Below are 20,000 nucleotides of genomic sequence, written 5' to 3'. Positions count from 1 at the left end.
CACCATCTCCTGGTGTTCAGTGAGAGAGAATGACGCCCAGCACCATCTCCTGGTGTTCAGTGAGAGAGAACGACGCCAAGCACCATCTCCTGGTGTTCATTGAGAGAGAACGACGCCCAGCACCATCTCCTGGTGTTCAGTGAGAGAGAGCAAAGCCCAGCACCATCTCCTGGTGTTCACTGAGAGAGAACGACGCCCAGCACCATCTCCTGGTGTTCAGTGAGAGAGAGCAAAGCCCAGCACCATCTCCTGGTGTTCAGTGAGAGAGAACGATGCCCAGCACCATCTCCTGGTGTTCAGTGAGATAGAACAACGCCAACCACCATCTCCTAGTGTTCAGTGAGAGAAAACGATGCCCAGCATCATCTCCTGGTGTTCAGTGAGAGAGAACGCCGCCCAGCATCATCTCCTGGTGTTCAGTGAGAGAGAACGCCGCCCAGCATCATCTCCTGGTGTTCAGTGAGAGAGAACGACGCCCAGCATCATCTCCTGGTGTTCAGTGAGAGAGAACGACGCCCAGCATCATCTCCTGGTGTTCAGTGAGAGAGAACGACGCCCAGTACCATCTCCTGGTGTTCAGTGAGAGAGAACAACGCCAAGCACCATCTCCTGGTGTTCAGTGAGAGAAAACGACCCCCAGCATCATCTCCTGGTGTTCAGTGAGAGAGAACGACGCCCAGCATCATCTCCTGGTGTTCAGTGAGAGAGAACGACGCCCAGTACCATCTCCTGGTGTTCAGTGAGAGAGAACAACGCCAAGCACCATCTCCTGGTGTTCAGTGAGAGAAAACGACCCCCAGCATCATCTCCTGGTGTTCAGTGAGAGAGAACGACGCCCAGCATCATCTCCTGGTGTTCAGTAAGAGAGAACGACGCCCAGCATCATCTCCTGGTGTTCAGTGAGAGAGAACAACGCCCAGCACCATCTCCTGGTGTTCAGTGAGAGAGAACGAAGCCCAGCACCATCTCCTGGTGTTCAGTGAGAGAGAACGACGCCCAGCACCATCTCCTGGTGTTCAGTGAGAGAGAACAACGCCCAGCACCATCTCCTGGTGTTCAGTGCTCCCCACTTAACTATTAACGTAGCTAGCTAGGATATTAGCGGCACGCTTACTCTCCTAGCTCTCTCTCTCTCTCTCTCTCTCTCTCTCTCTCTCTCTCTCTCTCTCTCTCTCTCTGTGTGTATGAGAGGGACAGAGATAAAAACAGTTCATTTTTCATGCTCACCACTGATAGTAATCACATTCGATCCTCCTGGACAGAATGCCACCAATCACAGACAAGCAAGCATACAAGTGACAGGTGCTTGAGTCGTCCCCCCCCCATTTCTTTCTCTCTCTCTCTCTCTCTCTCTCTCTCTCTCTCTCTCTCTCTCTCTCTCTATCTTACCCTTTTTCATCATGCCTCACTTTTCTACAGAGAAAGTTTAGTCATTTTCTTCCCATGTGAGTAAAAAGTCATTGGTAATGCTTGATGCTTAATAATTAATACATAAATATCTGATCTGGTTTGATGATATGCAGATAAAAAAAAACAACAACTGATTATTAAAATAAGAATTAAAGACCCACTCATAAATATTTCAGGGCAACTGAAAACGTTATGCTAATCATTACTTTTTCTAAGTTAATTACTGCTAGAAAGTTGCTCATTAATACCGTAAGTAACATTCTGCAAGTAAGATTAGACTGAACAGTCTATTGTTTTGGCAGGATTATATCAGATAAATGCTGTATGTTCATTGCTATGTAATCAAGATTATTATTATCTATAATCAATACTACAGTGATATGCCGGAGGTGGTTCTATCTACCCCAGGGTGTGTGTGGGTGTGTGGGTGTGTGTGTGTGTGTGTGGGTGTGTGTGGGTGTGGGGGGGGGGGGGGGGGTGATGATATTATCTACAACAGGGGGGTGGCTCCGTCTAACCAGGGGGGAGGGGGGTGGTGGGTTGGTTCTATCTACCACAGGGGGGGTGGTTCTATCTGTGCACTAACCTATTTCTGCAATTTAAAAATACTGAAATCGGCAGGCAGATCCTGTGATAGCGAAAAACATTATGAATCATCATTATCATCAACATTATCATCATCATCACCATTATCATCTCACTAAAAGACAGTGTGTGTGTTGGACTGTGTGTGTGTTAACAAGCTGGAACAAGGAGTGCTCATTCTTGTAGCTCAGTGCGCAACCTCATCTGAAATGAATAAAAACACGTTGGTTTCTTCAAAATTGGAGCTAATACGTCTGCTTGGTTTACATCTGCTCACGCAGTTTTGCCTAATTAGCTTGCCTACGTTTCTCTGCATCTCCCAAGGAAAGACGTTCATCTTACAGGCTATAATCATATGCAAATACTCATGGATCATCTCCACGGTGCTTTCTCTCCTCATGCGAATGTAGGGACGAGAGAGAGAGAGCGCGAGAGAAAGAGATGACAGCGAGAGAGAGAGAGAGAAAGAGAGAGAGAGAAAAGAAAAAGGGTGGATGGGTGGGTGGGTGAGTTTCTTTCCAGCAGTCTTTACTATGCCATTGTGGTACTAGGAGGAAAATGCACAGCAGTTCGATTGAGGGTTTTTGTAATATGCTGTTGTCTGTATCTCCAGAGTGAAGTGACCATGGTGCTACTGTGACAAAGCTAACGTTCATTCTGAAAGAAACCCAGTGGAGGTTGTAAACGCCGTCACACCAGCCGGTCCCTTTGCTCGGCGTTTTTGGCGTGTTGTATTTCTTTAACCTAGCAGAAGATGTTTATCCACTTCAACACACACACAGTGGCACGACTTCCGCCTGTTCGTCTCAGCCGCTTCCCTTTTTTCTCACTCTCCCTGTCTCTCGGAGATGGAGTGCGCTGGAGTGAATGATTGCCTAATTTTCTCTGAGAAAAGACAGGCTGTAAAGAGACTAGTGCTTTCTCTCTTCTTCTCTTGTTCTTTTTTTATGTCTCTCAGGCACCTTTAATTTCACTTTCATTTAGTCTTGCTTAAAAAAAACAAAAAAAAAAAAAACAGGCACTGGCAACCAAATGATGAGATTGTAATAATGGCAAAAACAGCATTGATAACAATAATGGCAATAATGTTAGTAATAATCTCTCTCGCTCTCGCTGTGTGTGTGTGTGTATGTGTAGTACGTGTGTGTACGTGCATGCGTGTGCGTATCCTTCTGCTTTCATCCTCTGCGCTATTGGCACAGCAAGACAAAACATATTTTTACTGAGAGCTGCAGGGACCTCCGCCCTTCACACGCCCGAGCAAGTGCAGCTCGCCGATGCTCCAGCGCTGGAGTGACACCCACTGGGAGCTGGAGAGAGTCTCAGCACTGGTGGAGGTACAGTGGTGGAGGTACAGTGATGGAGGTACAGTGGAGAGGGGTAGCTAGAGCTAGAGCTTAGAGCTTAACTCCAGCTAGAGCTTAGCTAGAGCTTAATAGCTAGAGCTTAACTCCAGAATTGCTAGAGCACTGATCTAGAGCAGTGATCCAGAGCACAGATCTAGGGCTTCAATCTGGGGTTAGAACGCAGATCTAGGGCACAGCGCCAGCTCTAGAGCTTCGGAGTGTTGGAATGACATGTCAGTTTCTGTTTCTGCTTCTGACTTGGGCGGAGGAGGCGGCTGGATGTGGCTGTCTAAGTGGAATAGTTACCCATGAAAGTCTGAGAGCCGTTTTGGACTCCCAGATGTTTAACTCCCCCATCAGAGGCTCTGCGGCAGCCGTCACCCTGCTGTCTGCCTACGCCCACCACCCTCAGCTCCAGCTCAGCAGTGATGGGCCGGTCCAACCCCCGCCCCAACAGCCCAGCGGCGTGCTGAGCCAATCAGCCACCTACCACATCCATCACTCACATGCCGCACTTCTCCTTTTGGAGAGTGGACTATGAAAAATGCAATTACAGGAAAAGCCGCTTACGTGGCCTTCTGGTTAAATTTTAGGGACGCTGGAGATGGACTTGGCCCGTGTTAAAAATATAATTAGTCCCCCCCAGCTTCCGTGTTCAATGTCTTCCCTGTTGTCACGGTACGCCCCCCCCCCCAAACGTCTCCGTGTGTGTGTGTGTGTGTGTCCGTATTGCCACGCCCTCTCGTGTCGTTCACCTGATCCTTGTTGTGTGTAATTGTCATTTGTGTATATAAGTCGCGTTTCTTATCGTTGAGGTTGTCGGTGTGTGAAACTATAGCCTGCGTACTACGTCTTGTGGTCCAGGAGAGCGTGGTCCAGGAGAGCATGGTCCAGGTGAGTGTAGTCCAGGTGAGTGTAGTCCAGGTGAGAGTGGTCCAGGTGAGAGTGGTCCAGGTGAGAGTGGTCCAGGAGAGCGTGGTCCAGGAGAGAGTGGTCCAGGTGAGTGTAGTCCAGGTGAGTGTAGTCCAGGTGAGAGTGGTCCAGGTGCGGAAGCAGGGGAGTCGTACAGAACCACGTCTGGCGACCGGGACTGGTATAACGATTTCCAGTCCTCGGAGTCGGACTCCAAGAACTTCTACTATCCCGCGTAGAGACCTTCCCTCATCCTAGCCTCGCTCCATGGATCCACAAAGAGGGAGGAACCCGCTGGACAATTTTGGGGGGGCCCCCCAAAATTCGGACTCTGCGGAGTCCTATGGAGACCAGCCGGCCTATGAGAACCGGCACTCAGAGGTGGAATCCGCTGGGTCCTACGACCCCTGCCTGGACGATTATTGGGGCCACACTGATTAAGGAGAGAAAGGGGAGTTTAGCGACGTCAGTCTGCGGTCAGACATGGGGTCCGATCATATGGAGGACACTCCAATGGACAATGGACACTCCCCTTTCTCCTCTTTCTCCCCATAATCAGAGGACCCTCAAAGGGACCTTCCCTCCCACGGAGACGCTAAAGGCTCTGACAACGATGAGCTCCCAGCACCCAAGGCTCTGCCTAAGGCTCCGCCCAGGGCACGCCGCCCCGGGTGGCTAGCGCGGAGGCATCGTCGTCAGAGGAGGACACTTCTCCACCTAAGGCGAAGGGCCGCAGAGCGCATGCACCTACGCCTAAGCCTCGTGGAGGCAAAAAGGCAGTGGCACCAGTGCCTGCACCGGAAACAGGAACACGGCCAACGACTGGGGGACTGGCTGGAGTTCCTTCCCCCTTCCCTGGACTATTGAATGCGTGTGGTGTTGTTCATGCGCCTGTCCCTGTTACCGTGTCTGTCCCGATTACGTTGAATGTACCGGTCACTTGGTGTCTGTGCCTGTTAGTGTGTGTGTCTCTGTGTCCGTCATCATCCTGGTCTCTGTCCTTCCCTTGCTACCCTGCTCGCGCTGGCCCGTGGCGGGTTGTGTGTGTGTGTGTGTGTGTGTGTGTGTGTATTCCCACGCCCTATCGTGTCGTTCACCTGATCCTTGTTGTGTGTAATTGTCATGCGTGTATATGTCTGGTGTCTTATCCTTGAGGGTGTCAGTGTGTGAAACTATAGCCTGCGTGCTACGTCTCGTGGTTAAGTGTTGTAATAAACTTCTGTGTGAACGTGCCTCGTTCCCACATCCTGCTTAAACCCTCCGAACGTCACACCTGTCTTGTGTTATTTTACTTCCATGCCATAGTTTTGTTTTCTCCGCCCCCCTGTTTGATTCCTTACACCTGTCCCTCATTTCTACCTTGTTAAGTTCATGTATTTAAACCCCGTGGTGTTCCCAGTGTTGATGCGGTTCATTGCATGTTTATTTGAAAGGTACTCCATGCCTTTGTGTTTATCCTAGCCTTCATGTTTCCTAGCCTTTGTTATAGCCTGCTTCCCCTGTTTGCCTTGGCGTGTTTTGTTTGTTTAATCATGTATCCCCGTGCTCTCTGTGTTGGCTCCATGACCCCGGACTGCTACAACGACTCTGATTTTGGATTTGCCCATAATAAATCTCGCTCTTCTCCGCACACGCGTCCGCCTCCGAACCGCTCGATGCTAGCCTCCTGTCATCGCGTTTGTGCTGACGAGCCGCCAGCTGCGCTTGTTAGTGACGAGAAGTCTGCATTTAAGAAACGCAGGTAAACAAATAAGGTAAAAATCGTTTAAAATCATATGACGGCAAAAACAGCGCGTAATAAAAATAAAAACACCCCTGGATATTAGTGAAGGAGCGTTACAGTCAGAGAGTGTGAGAGAGCGGGGGTGCAAGACAAGTCAGGCAGGGGATGCTAAATGACCCAAGAAAATGGATAGGCAGAGAGTGAAGGGAAAAAGGAGGAGGGAGAGAGAGAGAGAGAGAGAGAGAGAGAGAGAGAGAGATGGATGATAAAACAGGGTGAGAGAGAACGAGAGGGAGATGAAGGCTGACAGAAACAAACATGGTGAAAAGAAGGCCAGGAGTGATGTGTGTGAAAGTGGGAGAAGAGAGAGAGAGAGAGAGAGTGAAAGAGAGTGAGTGAGTGAGGAATGGGAGGAATGCAGAAAAACCACAGGCACCTCAGGCTGTACCGGAACGCGCACAAAATCATATGGAGAAAGAGAGAGAGAGAGAGAGAGAGAGAGAGAGAGAGAAAGTGAGCACGAGACAGACAGTAGAGAAACAATATGGTCTGTTAGCTCTCTCAGTTCCAAGCCTCTCTCGGTCCTACATTGCCTCCTACACGTGTGTCTGTTGCTGTTTACTCAGTCCTGTTCCTCCATCTCTCCATCTCTCACTCTGACAGTGTGATGCACCGCTGCTCCGAGCAAACAGCTTGAGAACATCACGCTTTAGGCCAGGAGTCAAACCTGTGCACACGCGTGTGTCAGCCTCCACCCCGAACCCCGACGGTGGTACGTGTGTGTGTTCACCTCCCCGACGGTGGCACGTGTGTGTGTTCACCTCCACCCCAACCCCGACGGTGGCACGTGTGTGTGTTCACCTCCCCGACGGTGGCACGTGTGTGTGTTCACCTCCACCCCAACCCCGACGGTGGCACGTGTGTGTGTTCACCTCCCCGACGGTGGCACGTGTGTGTGTTCACCTCCACCCCAACCCCGACGGTGGCACGTGTGTGTGTTCACCTCACCGTTTTGGCATCGAGCTCCGGGGGGTTGTCGTTGATGTCGGTGATGGTGATGAGGGCCGTTGCCGTGTTGGACAGGCCAAAGTTGAGACTGCCCTCCATGTCTGTGGCCTGCACTATGAGTGTGTACTGGGACACTTTCTGCAGACGACACAGAGAAGAAAATCATACAAGAGCAAAATAACATATAATTATTCCCCATGTGCCTCCCCCTCTCCCTCACACACACAAACACAGTATTCATTGGGATTTAAAACTGGATTTCATTGTTTTTTTTTGTTTTATTTTGTGCAGCTGTTGTGATATAATCTTATTGCGACTGCATCTTATTGTCTTTCTTGTCCATTGTAATATGCACTAGCAAAACACATTTCCTCCCTTTGGAGATAAATGCTGAGAAGTAACTGACTGAATTAAAAGTAACGCACATCTAGCGAAAAAATCTTCACCCAAGAGAAAAAAAGTTTTTTCATTCCCACACAGACGTACACAGTTTTATTCACCTTTTTTATTACGGTCCTAGACACAATAAAAATAATGTGGAAGCTGTCCTATGACATCTAGGCCAAAGCCGGGCGCTGTCCATGGTGCTGAACATCGTTGCTCTTCACTGCCCGGAGTGAGTCCACACTAGGCGGAGGCAGAGAACTAAGCCCTGCTCAAAGTGTCTCTCAGCACTTGCCTCATTAATCCTGTTAGCTAAAGGCTGCCGTTGTGTGAAAAGCAGGCAGGTGTGTCAAGGACGGGGCAAAATGAGTGTGGACAGGAGCCATACGTACGCACACACACACACACACACATGTAAACGTATGAGCATACACACCCACTTGCACACACAAACATGCCCCTCCCACCCAACTCCAGTAGAGCACTTCATGTCTGAGGCTCTTCAGAGGTTCCTTTAGTCCCCTGTGTCCCGCCCCTCGTTAACCCAGCACGTGCACATGCTAATGCAATCGCTCGATCTGGCCCCGCCCCTCGTTAACCCAGCACACGCACATGCTAATGCAATCGCTCAATCTGGCCCCACCCCTCGTTAACCCAGCACGCACATGCTAATGCGTGAGCTCAATCTGGCCCCGCCCCTCGTTAACCCAGCACGCACATGCTAATGCAGTAGTTCAGTCTGACCCCGCCCCTCATTAACCAAGCATGCACATGCTAATGCAGTAGCTCCTTTCTGACCCTGCCCCTCATTAACCCAGCACGCATATGCTAATACAGTAGCTCGGTCTGGCCCCGCCCCTCATTAACCAAGCACGCACATGCTAATGCAGTAGCTCGGTCTGACCCTGCCCCTCATTAACCCAGCACGCATATGCTAATGCAGTAGCTCGGTCTGGCCCCGCCCCTTATTAACCCAGCACGCACATGCTAATGCAGTAGCTTGGTCTGGCCCCGCCCCTCATTAACCCAGCACGTGCAAATGCTAATGCAGGACCTCAGTCCAGCACAGCACTTTGTTAACCCAGCGCACACACACTTACACTAATGCAGTAGTTCCGTCTCCCCGCTCGTTAACCCAGCACACACACACACACACACACACACACACTCTAGTGTAGTAGCTCCATCCGCCCCCCACCCCGTTAACCCAGCACACACACACATGCAGTAGCCCAGTCTGGTGCTGTGCCTCGCCAATACCCAGCAGCCTTTTACGACTCACATAATGAAATATCAATAGCGGCTCCCTGACGTGGTGCAGTGAAAGGCTGAAACTAATCACAGCGTAATTAATCCACAATCGGCGTTTTCAAAAGCAGCAGTGAAAGGCAGCGGTGGGCAGAGCGCGTGATTAAAGAAAACACGCAGGGTTACACCAAACGACTTTTTTCACACACACACTCGCCTGCAGGGCCTGAAGGGAAATGAACTGCTGCCTCACACTGATCATACACACACACACACACACACACACACACACACCTACCCACACATTTACATTTACTAGCACTCCCACATGTAGATACACACAGGAACACCACGCAGACAAACACGCACACACACACACACACATACATACACACACACACACACACACACACACACACACATACATACACACACACACACATACACACACACACACACACACACACACATACATACATACACACACACACACACACACACACACACACACACACACACACACACACACACACACACACACACACACGCACACACTCACTCAGGTCAACTGTTATGAAGAACCTTTCACAGCCCAGTAGATCCTGACCTGTTTTCACCTCTCAGATCCGGAGAGGCGAGAGAAGACGAGAGGAAGACACAATCCACAGGAGAGTGTTGATTTTCCTCTACTCATACCCACTGACAGTCTCTCTCTCTCTCTCTCACACACACACACACACCTGCACACACACACTTGATCGATTCCTTAATCAGGCATGGCAGAGTGGACATGTGCTAACCCCGACTTGACACTAGCAGCCAAGCACACACACACCCCTACACACCCCCACACACACCCACACACACACCCACACACACACCCACACACACACAGCCTAGACTAGCTAAAAGGAAATAAATCTAACAGCAAAACAAACCTCTTATCTCCTACTAGGACCTGAGTAGGAGAGAACACAGACAGCACTCATATAACAACACAAGGAAATTAGTCCCAGTGGGTAATGATACGACCACTTTATGACCACTCCAGTAACCATATCACCCAGTCTGCTACCACTCCAACCAGTAACCATATCACCCAGTCTGCTACCACTCCAACCAGTAACCATATCACCCAGTCTGCCTATACACCCAGTCTTCTACCACTCCAACCAGTAACCATATCACCCAGTCTGCCTATACACCCAGTCTGCTACCACGCCAACCAGTAACCATATCACCCAGTCTGCCTATACACCCAGTCTTCTACCACTCCAACCAATAACCATATCACCCAGTCTGTCTATACACCCAGTCTTCTACCACTCCAACCAGTAACCATATCACCCAGTCTGCCTATACACCCAGTCTGCTACCACTCCAACCAGTAACCATATCACCCAGTCTGCTACCACTCCAACCAGTATCCATATCACCCAGTCTGCCTATACACCCAGTCTTCTACCACTCCAACCAATAACCATATCACCCAGTCTGCCTATACACACAGTCTGTTACCACGCCAACCAGTAACCATATCACCCAGTCTGCCTATACACCCAGTCTGCTACCACGCCAACCAATAACCATATCACCCAGTCTGCCTATACACACAGTCTGCTACCACGCCAACCAGTAACCATATCACCCAGTCTGCCTATACACCCAGTCTGCTACCACGCCAACCAGTAACCATATCACCCAATCTGCCTATACACCCAGTCTTCTACCACTCCAACCAGTAACCATATCACCCAGTCTGCCTATACACCCAGTCTGCTACCACTCCAACCAATAACCATATCACCCAGTCTGCCTATACACCCAGTCTGCTACCACTCCAACCAGTAACCATATCACCCAGTCTGCCTATACACCCAGTCTGCTACCACGCCAAGCAGTATCCATATCACCCAGTCTGCCTGTACACCCAGTCTTCTAGCTGTAAAGAGGCTGGCATCAAAATGCAATATCAATCAACAATCAATCCACAATCAGCCATGCCACTGAGATGCCGGTATCTGTGATCATGTGACCAGACTTTCTACCTCCGACCCTAATCTAGCACAACCTGCTCTACACGGACCCGAAGCCCGGACCTGAGTAGCCGGCTGCGGTGCATTTGATTGGAGCTGGAGGTGGAGACACCTGGAGGTGGAGTACATAAAGGTGGAGGTACCTGCATGCATGCATGCAACCCTACACGTGCACTTGTGTGCGCAGGTGTGAGAACCAGCATGGGACAGCGTGTTGGGGAGGAGGGTGTGCGAAAGCAGGGTGGCTGGAACACTCTCTGTGGGAGAGCGTTCATTGGTATGCAGCCCTGGCCAGTCCGGGACGACAGGAGGGAAGAGCCTGTCCCAGTAGCTGAGCCTGACGGTGCAGGACATTCTCACCCTGCTAATTACAGCATAAATATTCCAATTAGGCAAGTGCAATTGATGAGAGAGCTTTAACCTCCTGATGACGACGACGATGATGATGCGTGTGTGTGTGAGAGAGAGAGCGTGTGAAAGTGTGACTATGGTGATAAACTGCTCTCTACATCAGCATGCCATAACACACCATCTGACAGGATGCCAAGCGGCGAGCATGTCCACGTTTCCACAGCTCTTGATTAAACGGAACTCGGGCAAAGGGCCAGCTCTACTGGTCCGGCCTGTGAAGCCGTCAGGCACGGCCGACCAGACCCAAGCCGGTACTGCGGCAGGTCACGGGGTCACAGGGTCATGGTACCATGCTCCAGCCTGGAGCAGAGCAGCACATAGACTTCATCCTTCAGTCCTTCCTCTGTGTGAGTGTGTGTGTGTGTGTGTGTGTGTGTGTGTGTGTGTGTGTGTGTGTGTGTGTGTGTGTGTGCGCGATTCACTTGGAACCCTTTGTGAGAGTGTGTGTGTATTACCTGATGTAAAAACGCAGGTGCGCCCTAGTTTTGTGGCTGGCGCACAGGTGGGATGCAGAGTGATTAATGGCTGTGTGTTTTCGCCTGCATCATAAGCACAGGGCATCGGCCTGCTGCTGCAAGCAGACCTACATACTGTAGACTCCCAGCATACTGCTGTGCTGACATGGATGGACAGATTATTCGTGTATGCAGGAAACCCTGACCTAGACCTCCATTACACACATTCAGTCCTAGATACTGCTGCTCACCTCTAAGGGTGTGTTCACACTTGCCGTTCGGGTTGCTTTGTCTGGACCGAACAAGAAAATGCTACATTGTTACATTTTAGTCCTGGTTTGCTTAGCATTCACACAAATTTACAATTGAGCCAAAGTATCTTAAAAAAGTATCTTAAAAACTGTATTTAACGTTTGGAAACGCAGCACGACGTGGTCAAAATCAGAACTTTTTTTGTTGTTTTCAATGCACCCTGTCCTGTTGGTCTTGTTTAGTGCCGCATGTTGTGACATCACATCCTCTGTTTGCTTCATTGAGATACCTTTGGTTACCAACAACCACCAACCAAGACCTGCTTACAGTAACTCTGCTCAATGGCCACTGCTGTTAACTAGAACCCACAGACCCCACACACACTGCTGTTAGCTAGAACCCACAGACATCACACACACTGCTGTTAGCTGGAACCCATAGACCTCACACGCTGCGTATTTGCGTGCTTTCTCTGCTGCGCTCGAGCCCTCCCTTGGCCCGGTCAGGTAGAGCACAACCACGGACATTTCCGGATCCCCCCGTAGCAGCACTCTGCAGGCCCTTATCCGCTCTCACTTGCTCCGTCAACCAAACAAGCAAGAGCACACAGTGATAACACCTTTAATGCCTTTCTGTTGCTAATATTAAATCGATAGAGCTCACCTGGAAGATAGCCCTCAGATATGATCAGTGTGTGGATATTGACCAGTGTGGTCACAGCAGAAATGAGAGAGAGAGAATGAGATTGAAAGCGAAAGAGAGAGATACAGCCCCTGCATAAAGGCAGGAGAAACAGAAGAAAAGCAGGAAGACTCATCTGTGCGCTTGTTGTGTTCTCCTATGTGACTCCCTGTGACCCCTGCATGACCTCACTTATTAGCTCAGCACAGCAAGGTTCAGGGAAACCTCGCCTGACTGTGTACGCCTGTGTGGGTGTGAGGGAGACGTTAACACAGCGCAGGGAGGTTCAGGGAAACCTCGCCTGACTGTGTACGCCTGTGTGGGTGTGAGGGAGACGTTAACACAGCGCAGGGAGGTTCAGGGAAGCCTCGCCTGACTGTGTACGCCTGTGTGGGTGTGAGGGAGACGTTAACACAGCGCAGGGAGGTTCAGGGAAGCCTCGCCTGACTGTGTACGCCTGTGTGGGTGTGAGGGAGACGTTAACACAGCGCAGGGAGGTTCAGGGAAACCTCGCCTGACTGTGTACGCCTGTGTGGGTGTGAGGGAGACGTTAACACAGCGCAGGGAGGTTCAGGGAAACCTCGCCTGACTGTGTACGCCTGTGTGGGTGTGAGGGAGACGTTAACACAGCGCAGGGAGGTTCAGGGAAACCTCGCCTGACTGTGTACGCCTGTGTGGGTGTGAGGGAGACGTTAACACAGCGCAGGGAGGTTCAGGGAAACCTCGCCTGACTGTGTACGCCTGTGTGGGTGTGAGGGAGACGTTAACACAGCGCAGGGAGGTTCAGGGAAACCTCGCCTGACTGTGTACGCCTGTGTGGGTGTGAGGGAGACGTTAACACAGCGCAGGGAGGTTCAGGGAAACCTCGCCTGACTGTGTACGCCTGTGTGGGTGTGAGGGAGACGTTAACACAGCGCAGGGAGGTTCAGGGAAACCTCGCCTGACTGTGTACGCCTGTGTGGGTGTGAGGGAGACGTTAACACAGCGCAGGGAGGTTCAGGGAAACCTCGCCTGACTGTGTACGCCTGTGTGGGTGTGAGGGAGACGTTAACACAGCGCAGGGAGGTTCAGGGAAACCTCGCCTGACTGTGTACGCCTGTGTGGGTGTGAGGGAGACGTTAACACAGCGCAGGGAGGTTCAGGGAAACCTCGCCTGACTGTGTACGCCTGTGTGGGTGTGAGGGAGACGTTAACACAGCGCAGGGAGGTTCAGGGAAACCTCGCCTGACTGTGTACGCCTGTGTGGGTGTGAGGGAGACGTTAACACAGCGCAGGGAGGTTCAGGGAAACCTCGCCTGACTGTGTACGCCTGTGTGGGTGTGAGGGAGACGTTAACACAGCGCAGGGAGGTTCAGGGAAGCCTCGCCTGACTGTGTACGCCTGTGTGGGTGTGAGGGAGACGTTAACACAGCGCAGGGAGGTTCAGGGAAACCTCGCCTGACTGTGTACGCCTGTGTGGGTGTGAGGGAGACGTTAACACAGCGCAGGGAGGTTCAGGGAAGCCTCGCCTGACTGTGTACGCCTGTGTGGGTGTGAGGGAGACGTTAACACAGCGCAGGGAGGTTCAGGGAAACCTCGCCTGACTGTGTACGCCTGTGTGGGTGTGAGGGACATGCAGACAGAAAGAAAGGGAGGAGACCCAGAGTGAGAGGGAAGTGAGAGGAGAGTGAGAGGAGAGTGAGAGGAGAGTGAGAGGGGAGTGAGAGGAGTGTGAGAGGGGAGTGAGAGGAGAGTGAGAGGAGAGGAGAGTGAGAGGGGCGTGAGAGGAGAGTGAGAGGAGTGTGAGAGGGGAGTGAGAGATTAACAGAGTATGCTGACCCCTAACGTGTGTGTAACCTGACTCCTAACGTGTGTGTTCCAGACAGCATTATTAAAGCAGGTCTCATGGCTACAGTGAGACTCTGCCTCAGGCCAAACCCCTTAAGACACAAAACCAAAGAAAAAGACAACAAGCAGACAAGACCTCACCACTGATTTGGCCCACACATTCACACGCACCAACACATATATACATGCCGCACACATTCACAAAGTCTTTGGCAGTGAGGATGGCGAGTGTGAGACAGCGGCAGAGGAGGTGCTGACCTCCCGGTCGAGACCCGCTGCAATGCTGCTGATCTCGCCCGTCACGCCGTTGATGGTGAACATATTGGGGATGGGTGTGTGCGGGCTCTGGTTCAGGATGCGGTAGTGCACCAGGCCATTCGGCATGGTGCTGTCATCAGCATCGAACGCCGTCACGCGCATCACCGACGTGCCTGGAAAGACACACACACGCACATGCAGTGAATCACTGTCAAGATGATTTCCTCCTTTTTCTTGTTTCTTTGTCATTGTGTTTGTGTGTGTGTTTGTAATGCAAAGATGACTAATCTCTAAGCACACACTCACACACACACACACACACACACACACACACACACACACACACACACACACACACACACACAGGCCATTCCTCTCCTCCCCTCTCCACTCTGTTTACAGTAGTAGTCTGTTGAATCAGTTCTTTTGGATTCTGCCCAATTCAGCCTTAAACTGAGGTAGTTAGCCAGACAGACACACACTCCAGCACAGCAGTATATATATGAGAACACTCCTATGCTCCAGGGGGTATAATACATTCTATACAACATGCCTGCTGTGTACTTTCTTTGTAGGGGGATGAGGGAGCATCAGTCAATACACCTTACTGCATTCCTGCTAGGTTTAATAATACAACTACTATTGTCCTTTGCTATAGTAAGCACAGCATTACGCTCGTATGTGTGTGTGTGTGTGTGTGTGTGTGTGTGTGTGTGTGGAGGACTTTGTGGACTTTAACATGATTATCAATTTCAACGAGCTCGTCGTCTCGTCTCAGGTGTTAGGTCAGCCGTGACTGTGCCACACACCACACGGAGCGACAGACCTCGTCATACTTTCCCCACACGGGTGAAATGTCACTCTGTCACTCTCCGTTAATGCCATTCCCGACCACAACAAGAACAAAAGCGCAGCATTGCTTGCTGTCTAGAAGTTTTGTATCATTTTTGCAGATTGGTAAGATTGGCAAATTGGTCAGAGTGTGTATTTACCAGCTGGTATGAAAAGTCAGGTTTAGGCCTGAGCTGCAGTAACTGCTATGTCGGTAATCCCTCAAAATCTCGCCAGCTCATAATAAAGATCTCATAAAATTCTTGCGTGATTAATCCGTTGAGTACTATGGCATCTGTGACACTGTTTTGGCAGATCCCGACTGGAACTTTGAAAAAAATGACGGCATTTCCACAGGAAACATCGGCTCTGGTAAAACAAGATACCAGAAGACAGTGGCAGCATTTTACTGAAAACACGTCAGTGAGGGGATAATTGGAGCCGCAGGCTTTATTTCAAACTTCATTAATTTTCAGAACAGTAGCTGTCACCAAGACTAGGAGGAGGGAGAGGCCAAAGACAGAGCAAGAAAAAAGACAGAAAGTGGAAAAAAAAAAACAATTATGCCCTCAACCGATAGGGCACCATCAATATTTGAACAAGCACAGGCAGAACACGGGAAAATGAAAGGGTAGAGAACTGCCTGATTACTTGTCAAATTGTATAAGCCAAAATGAGGGAGAGAGAGAGAGAGAGAGAGAGAGAGAGAGAGAGGGCAGAGAGGGAGAAAGAGAGAAAGGGCAGAGGGAGAGAGAGAAAGAGAGAGAGAACTGAATTGCATGTCAAATGTTACATTCAATTTTCAATGAGTCACATTCTTTAACAGGATTATTCGCTCTTAGTGGGAAAAAGTGAGAAAGATGAACACACAGGAAACAGTTAACCTCCGAGCCTTCGAGACGACTCTTTAATTCCAAAACTAATTCAGAGCTGTAATTGCTTTTCGACTTAAATCAGTGGAGCTCAACATTCTTCCTTTCATTATGGACATGCAGGTTGGACAGCTGTCTCTCTCTCCTGCTCTCTTCCTCCCCCTATCTCCATCTCTCTCTCTCTCTCTCTCTCTCTCCCTCTCCATCTCTCTCTCTCTCTCTCTCTCTCTCTCCCTCCCCATCTCTCTCTCTCTCTCTCTCTCTCTCTCCCTCCCCATCTCTCTCTCTCTCTCGCTCTTTCGCTCTCTCTCTCTCATATGCATGGAGAACCATTAGGCTTGTGTTGTGAGCTGGTTAAACAAACAGTCTGGATGTGCAGGACACATCCTTTTAACACAGAAACCGGTTGCAAACACGTCCGATCGATTTAACACAGTATTGAGAAAACGAGTTAAGGGGCATCAAGCGCTCAGACAGGAAGAGAGTCCTGAAACCTTCGGAGTGACATGCCCCCCCCCCCCCCCCGTCAAACAGGCACCGCCGGATTCTGTACGAGCGACGCTGCGAGAACAGCTCGCCGCTCCAACCCCGCCCCTCCCGCGGTCTCTCTCTCGGCCCCGCCTCCGGTGGTCTTTACGACCCTTTCTCCCTCGTCTGGTATCTCCACGAGCAGCAGGGCGCGCGGCAAGTGCACGCTGCCGCGCAAGGCGCACACTCCTCATTTCCATTGCGGATGTACAGTTTCGTTTTGGGAAGATAAACTGTATCAGCTCTTCACAGTCGAATGGCTGAATTTGATGAGCTGCAAAAACCATTTAGCTGTTCCCCTCCCGCTGCCTGCCACGCCAACATTTCCGCCATTTAAGGCCTTCAGAGGGCTTTTCCTCCTAGCGGCGGGGAGGTGCTTTGAGGAGCGTGACGAGGCAAATTGCCTCCAGGGTGAAGGAGCCGCAGGGCGACGCTCACCCCGTGTCCGTTAGGCCGACGGGAACTTCTTAGCGTCTCTATCTCTCCGCTGCTCTTTTTCACCCTCTGTCACTTTCTCCCAGCCTTTTTTCTTTGTTTCTCTCACTCTCATCCATCTGCAGTCCTCCGTTTTCCTCTTCTCCGGAGAACTTAACAAAGCCCGCTGTCCGGTCGGGCCGAGGAAAAGCTTTCTCTCACGCAGCTAACAGCCACCCCCCCCAACCCAATGCCCCAACACTCCACTTGCAGAGGACAAATTGGGTGTGTGAGTGCACTCAGCTGGAATTTCTCAGGCTCTTCTCTTAGTGCAGGCAGTGCGCCTGGACTTTTAACTCCATGTATCGAGGGCCATTTAGAGGAGTGCACGTGACAGTCCACGTGAGAGTGCACGTGAGAGCCCCCATGTCTTCGCTCAGCAAAGCAAACAGGATACGGCACAACCAGTGGCTGCTCAATCTAGTAAGGTCTTGCGACTTTTGGCTTGATTTTCTTCTCCAAGTACATTACTATCATTATTATTATTATATGTATATAAATAAATATATAATAATGCATACAACGCACACTCTAGAGGATAAACACATTTTGAGTGCTACCGGTACGCACACACTCTGCCTCACTAAAACACGACTCGTTTAATGACTTTATGTAAAAGCCACGGGGACGTTTGTTAATTTATTTTTAATTATGCAAAAATATCTTTTTTTTAAATTATGCAAATCTATCTAATAAAAGTGTGTCATTGGTTTGTGTTTATTTGGTCTTATGTTTAACAGCTTGGCAATGCTGCTTTGTTCTACATATAAGTAAAAACAAATAAACAAGTAAAACAACAACAACAACCCCCCCCCCCCCCCCACCCAAATGAACCATATTTACAGAATCTATTTGGCTACAAAACAGGATGAAACCGCTGTAGCCTTCGGTGACCCAGTAGCCTGTAGCGGGTGGACAGCATCGCCCGGATCAAACAGGCAAAATAAAAGCAACTGAGTCACACTGCATTTGTGCCAAAGCCTGAATCACGAGCACGACCATGCAGAAGTGAAACTGGATTAGCTACCATAAGCATTCAGTGATTGGACCATCGCTTCTGCAGGGGTCCAGAACAGACGCGACTCAATTAGTCCGCCTGCATGAGCCTCACCACGGGGCCTCTGAAGAGAGGAACCCCACATGTGGCATTTAGAGCTGAATTCTGCTGATGGACTGAAGTGATAACTACAGATACATGTGTGGAGAATGATAAGGTCCCCCTCCCACACACACACACACACACACACAGTGTGCTGTAATCTGCATCGCTCCAGCAGGTGGGAATTTCACAAACAAAACCTTGGACAGGCTTTGATATGATTGTCCCTTGGGTGTAAGCCTCTTTGCTGAACGCTTAAAGCTCAGGTCATGACTGTCCAGCACAGCTAAAACTTTTATATCATACAACATTATTTTGGTGCGGTCATTTTTTTGATGGCTTCCCCTTTGGACAGCTGGAAACAGGAAGCCTGGACAAAGCCAGTCACAGTGGCTGAACACTAAGGCTAAATACCCGTTACTGTGGCTGAACACTGAGGCTAAATACCTGCCACTGTGTCTGAACACTGAGGCTTAACACCCATCACTGTGGTCAAACGCCTATCACTGTGGCTGAACACTGTGGCCAAACACCCGTCACTATGGCTCCATGTGTTCTGAGACTGAAGGAACAGCATGGATGGGTGGTAGGGTCCATTGTGGGGGGGCGAGAGAGAATGCCGTGCGCACGCACTGCTAGGCTAGCCCGCATGGTGCACACCCTCACCCTGCTGAAGAGAATAAACATCTCTTTCTTTCTCCCTCATCCTCCCTTTCTCTCTACCCTTCTCTAACCTCTTGTCTTTTTTCTCCCTCTCTGTCTTTCACTCTCCCTCCCTCTAGCTCTGTCTTTCTCTCTTTCTTTGTCTCCTTCTGTCACTATGGTCATGAATCCCATTTTCTCTACGGAGGGCCTGGAACTGTGAAGGCGGGGGGGTGTTGGGTTCCAGTGGGCCAGTTTCTCTGCTGATAAGGCAGAGGACGCACTTGGGTAGGACGCACCTGCCGACGAACCCTCAGCCTCATGACCGCAGACCACACGACAGGTGGAAAATACGACAGGAAAATACTAACACTTCATCACCACCATCATCCCGTTAAACAATCATTATCATTCTCATCTTCCTCCACCCTCCTCCTCCTCTTTCTTACGGCGTACCTGGTTTGGAACCCTCCGGGACTGAGCCGTTATACACCTGGTTCTTGAACTCTGGTCTGTTGTCATTCATGTCGATGACGTAAATGTACAGGTCAATAGGAGGCTCCATTTGATTCCCATTGATGTCCACTGCATGTGCTCTCAGCTGAAGGAGGTGCAAATATGGGTAATTAAACATTTATAACACTTGTTACACATTAATAAAGCATTGTGTAAATGACAATGTTAACGTGAACCTTCCAGGATGTCCCCCAGAAATGCCTGACTCAAATCACACACAGGAACTCACTAAAACTATAATCCTTGCTGCAAATATTGAATCCGCCTGACAGTACTGTGTTTGTGTTAGACGCCAATTCATGTGTTCGCCTGCAGTGTGAAGAACTGAGGCGCTATTTTGGCTACGTGAAGGTCAGCTTATGCTACAACAGCGAGCCCCTCCTTTAAACCACTCACAACACTCAGAAAAAAGGATTCTTTTTTATTTTATTTTCTGAGTAAGTTTGACTTCATTCATGATAAATACGTTATTTTCATTGTAATTAACATCTTATATACTTTA

General features: G+C 50.0%; 1 protein-coding gene across 1 annotated transcript in view; it reads right to left on the bottom strand.

The window, feature by feature from the left end:
- cdh4 (cadherin 4, type 1, R-cadherin (retinal)) overlaps positions 1 to 20,000 on the bottom strand; it is a 172,626-nt gene that overhangs the window by 24,404 nt on the left and 128,222 nt on the right. Inside the window, exons 7-9 of the mRNA XM_027023334.2 lie at positions 19,439 to 19,583; positions 14,537 to 14,709; positions 6,985 to 7,122 (exon numbers count right to left, since the gene is read on the bottom strand). Coding sequence (XP_026879135.2) covers positions 6,985 to 7,122; positions 14,537 to 14,709; positions 19,439 to 19,583 — 456 coding nt within the window. The remainder of the gene's footprint in view (positions 1 to 6,984; positions 7,123 to 14,536; positions 14,710 to 19,438; positions 19,584 to 20,000) is intronic.

Source organism: Electrophorus electricus, chromosome 20 (assembly GCF_013358815.1).
Source record: "Electrophorus electricus isolate fEleEle1 chromosome 20, fEleEle1.pri, whole genome shotgun sequence".
Lineage (NCBI taxonomy): Eukaryota > Metazoa > Chordata > Actinopteri > Gymnotiformes > Gymnotidae > Electrophorus > Electrophorus electricus.
This window is presented reverse-complemented; position numbering and strand designations above follow the sequence as displayed.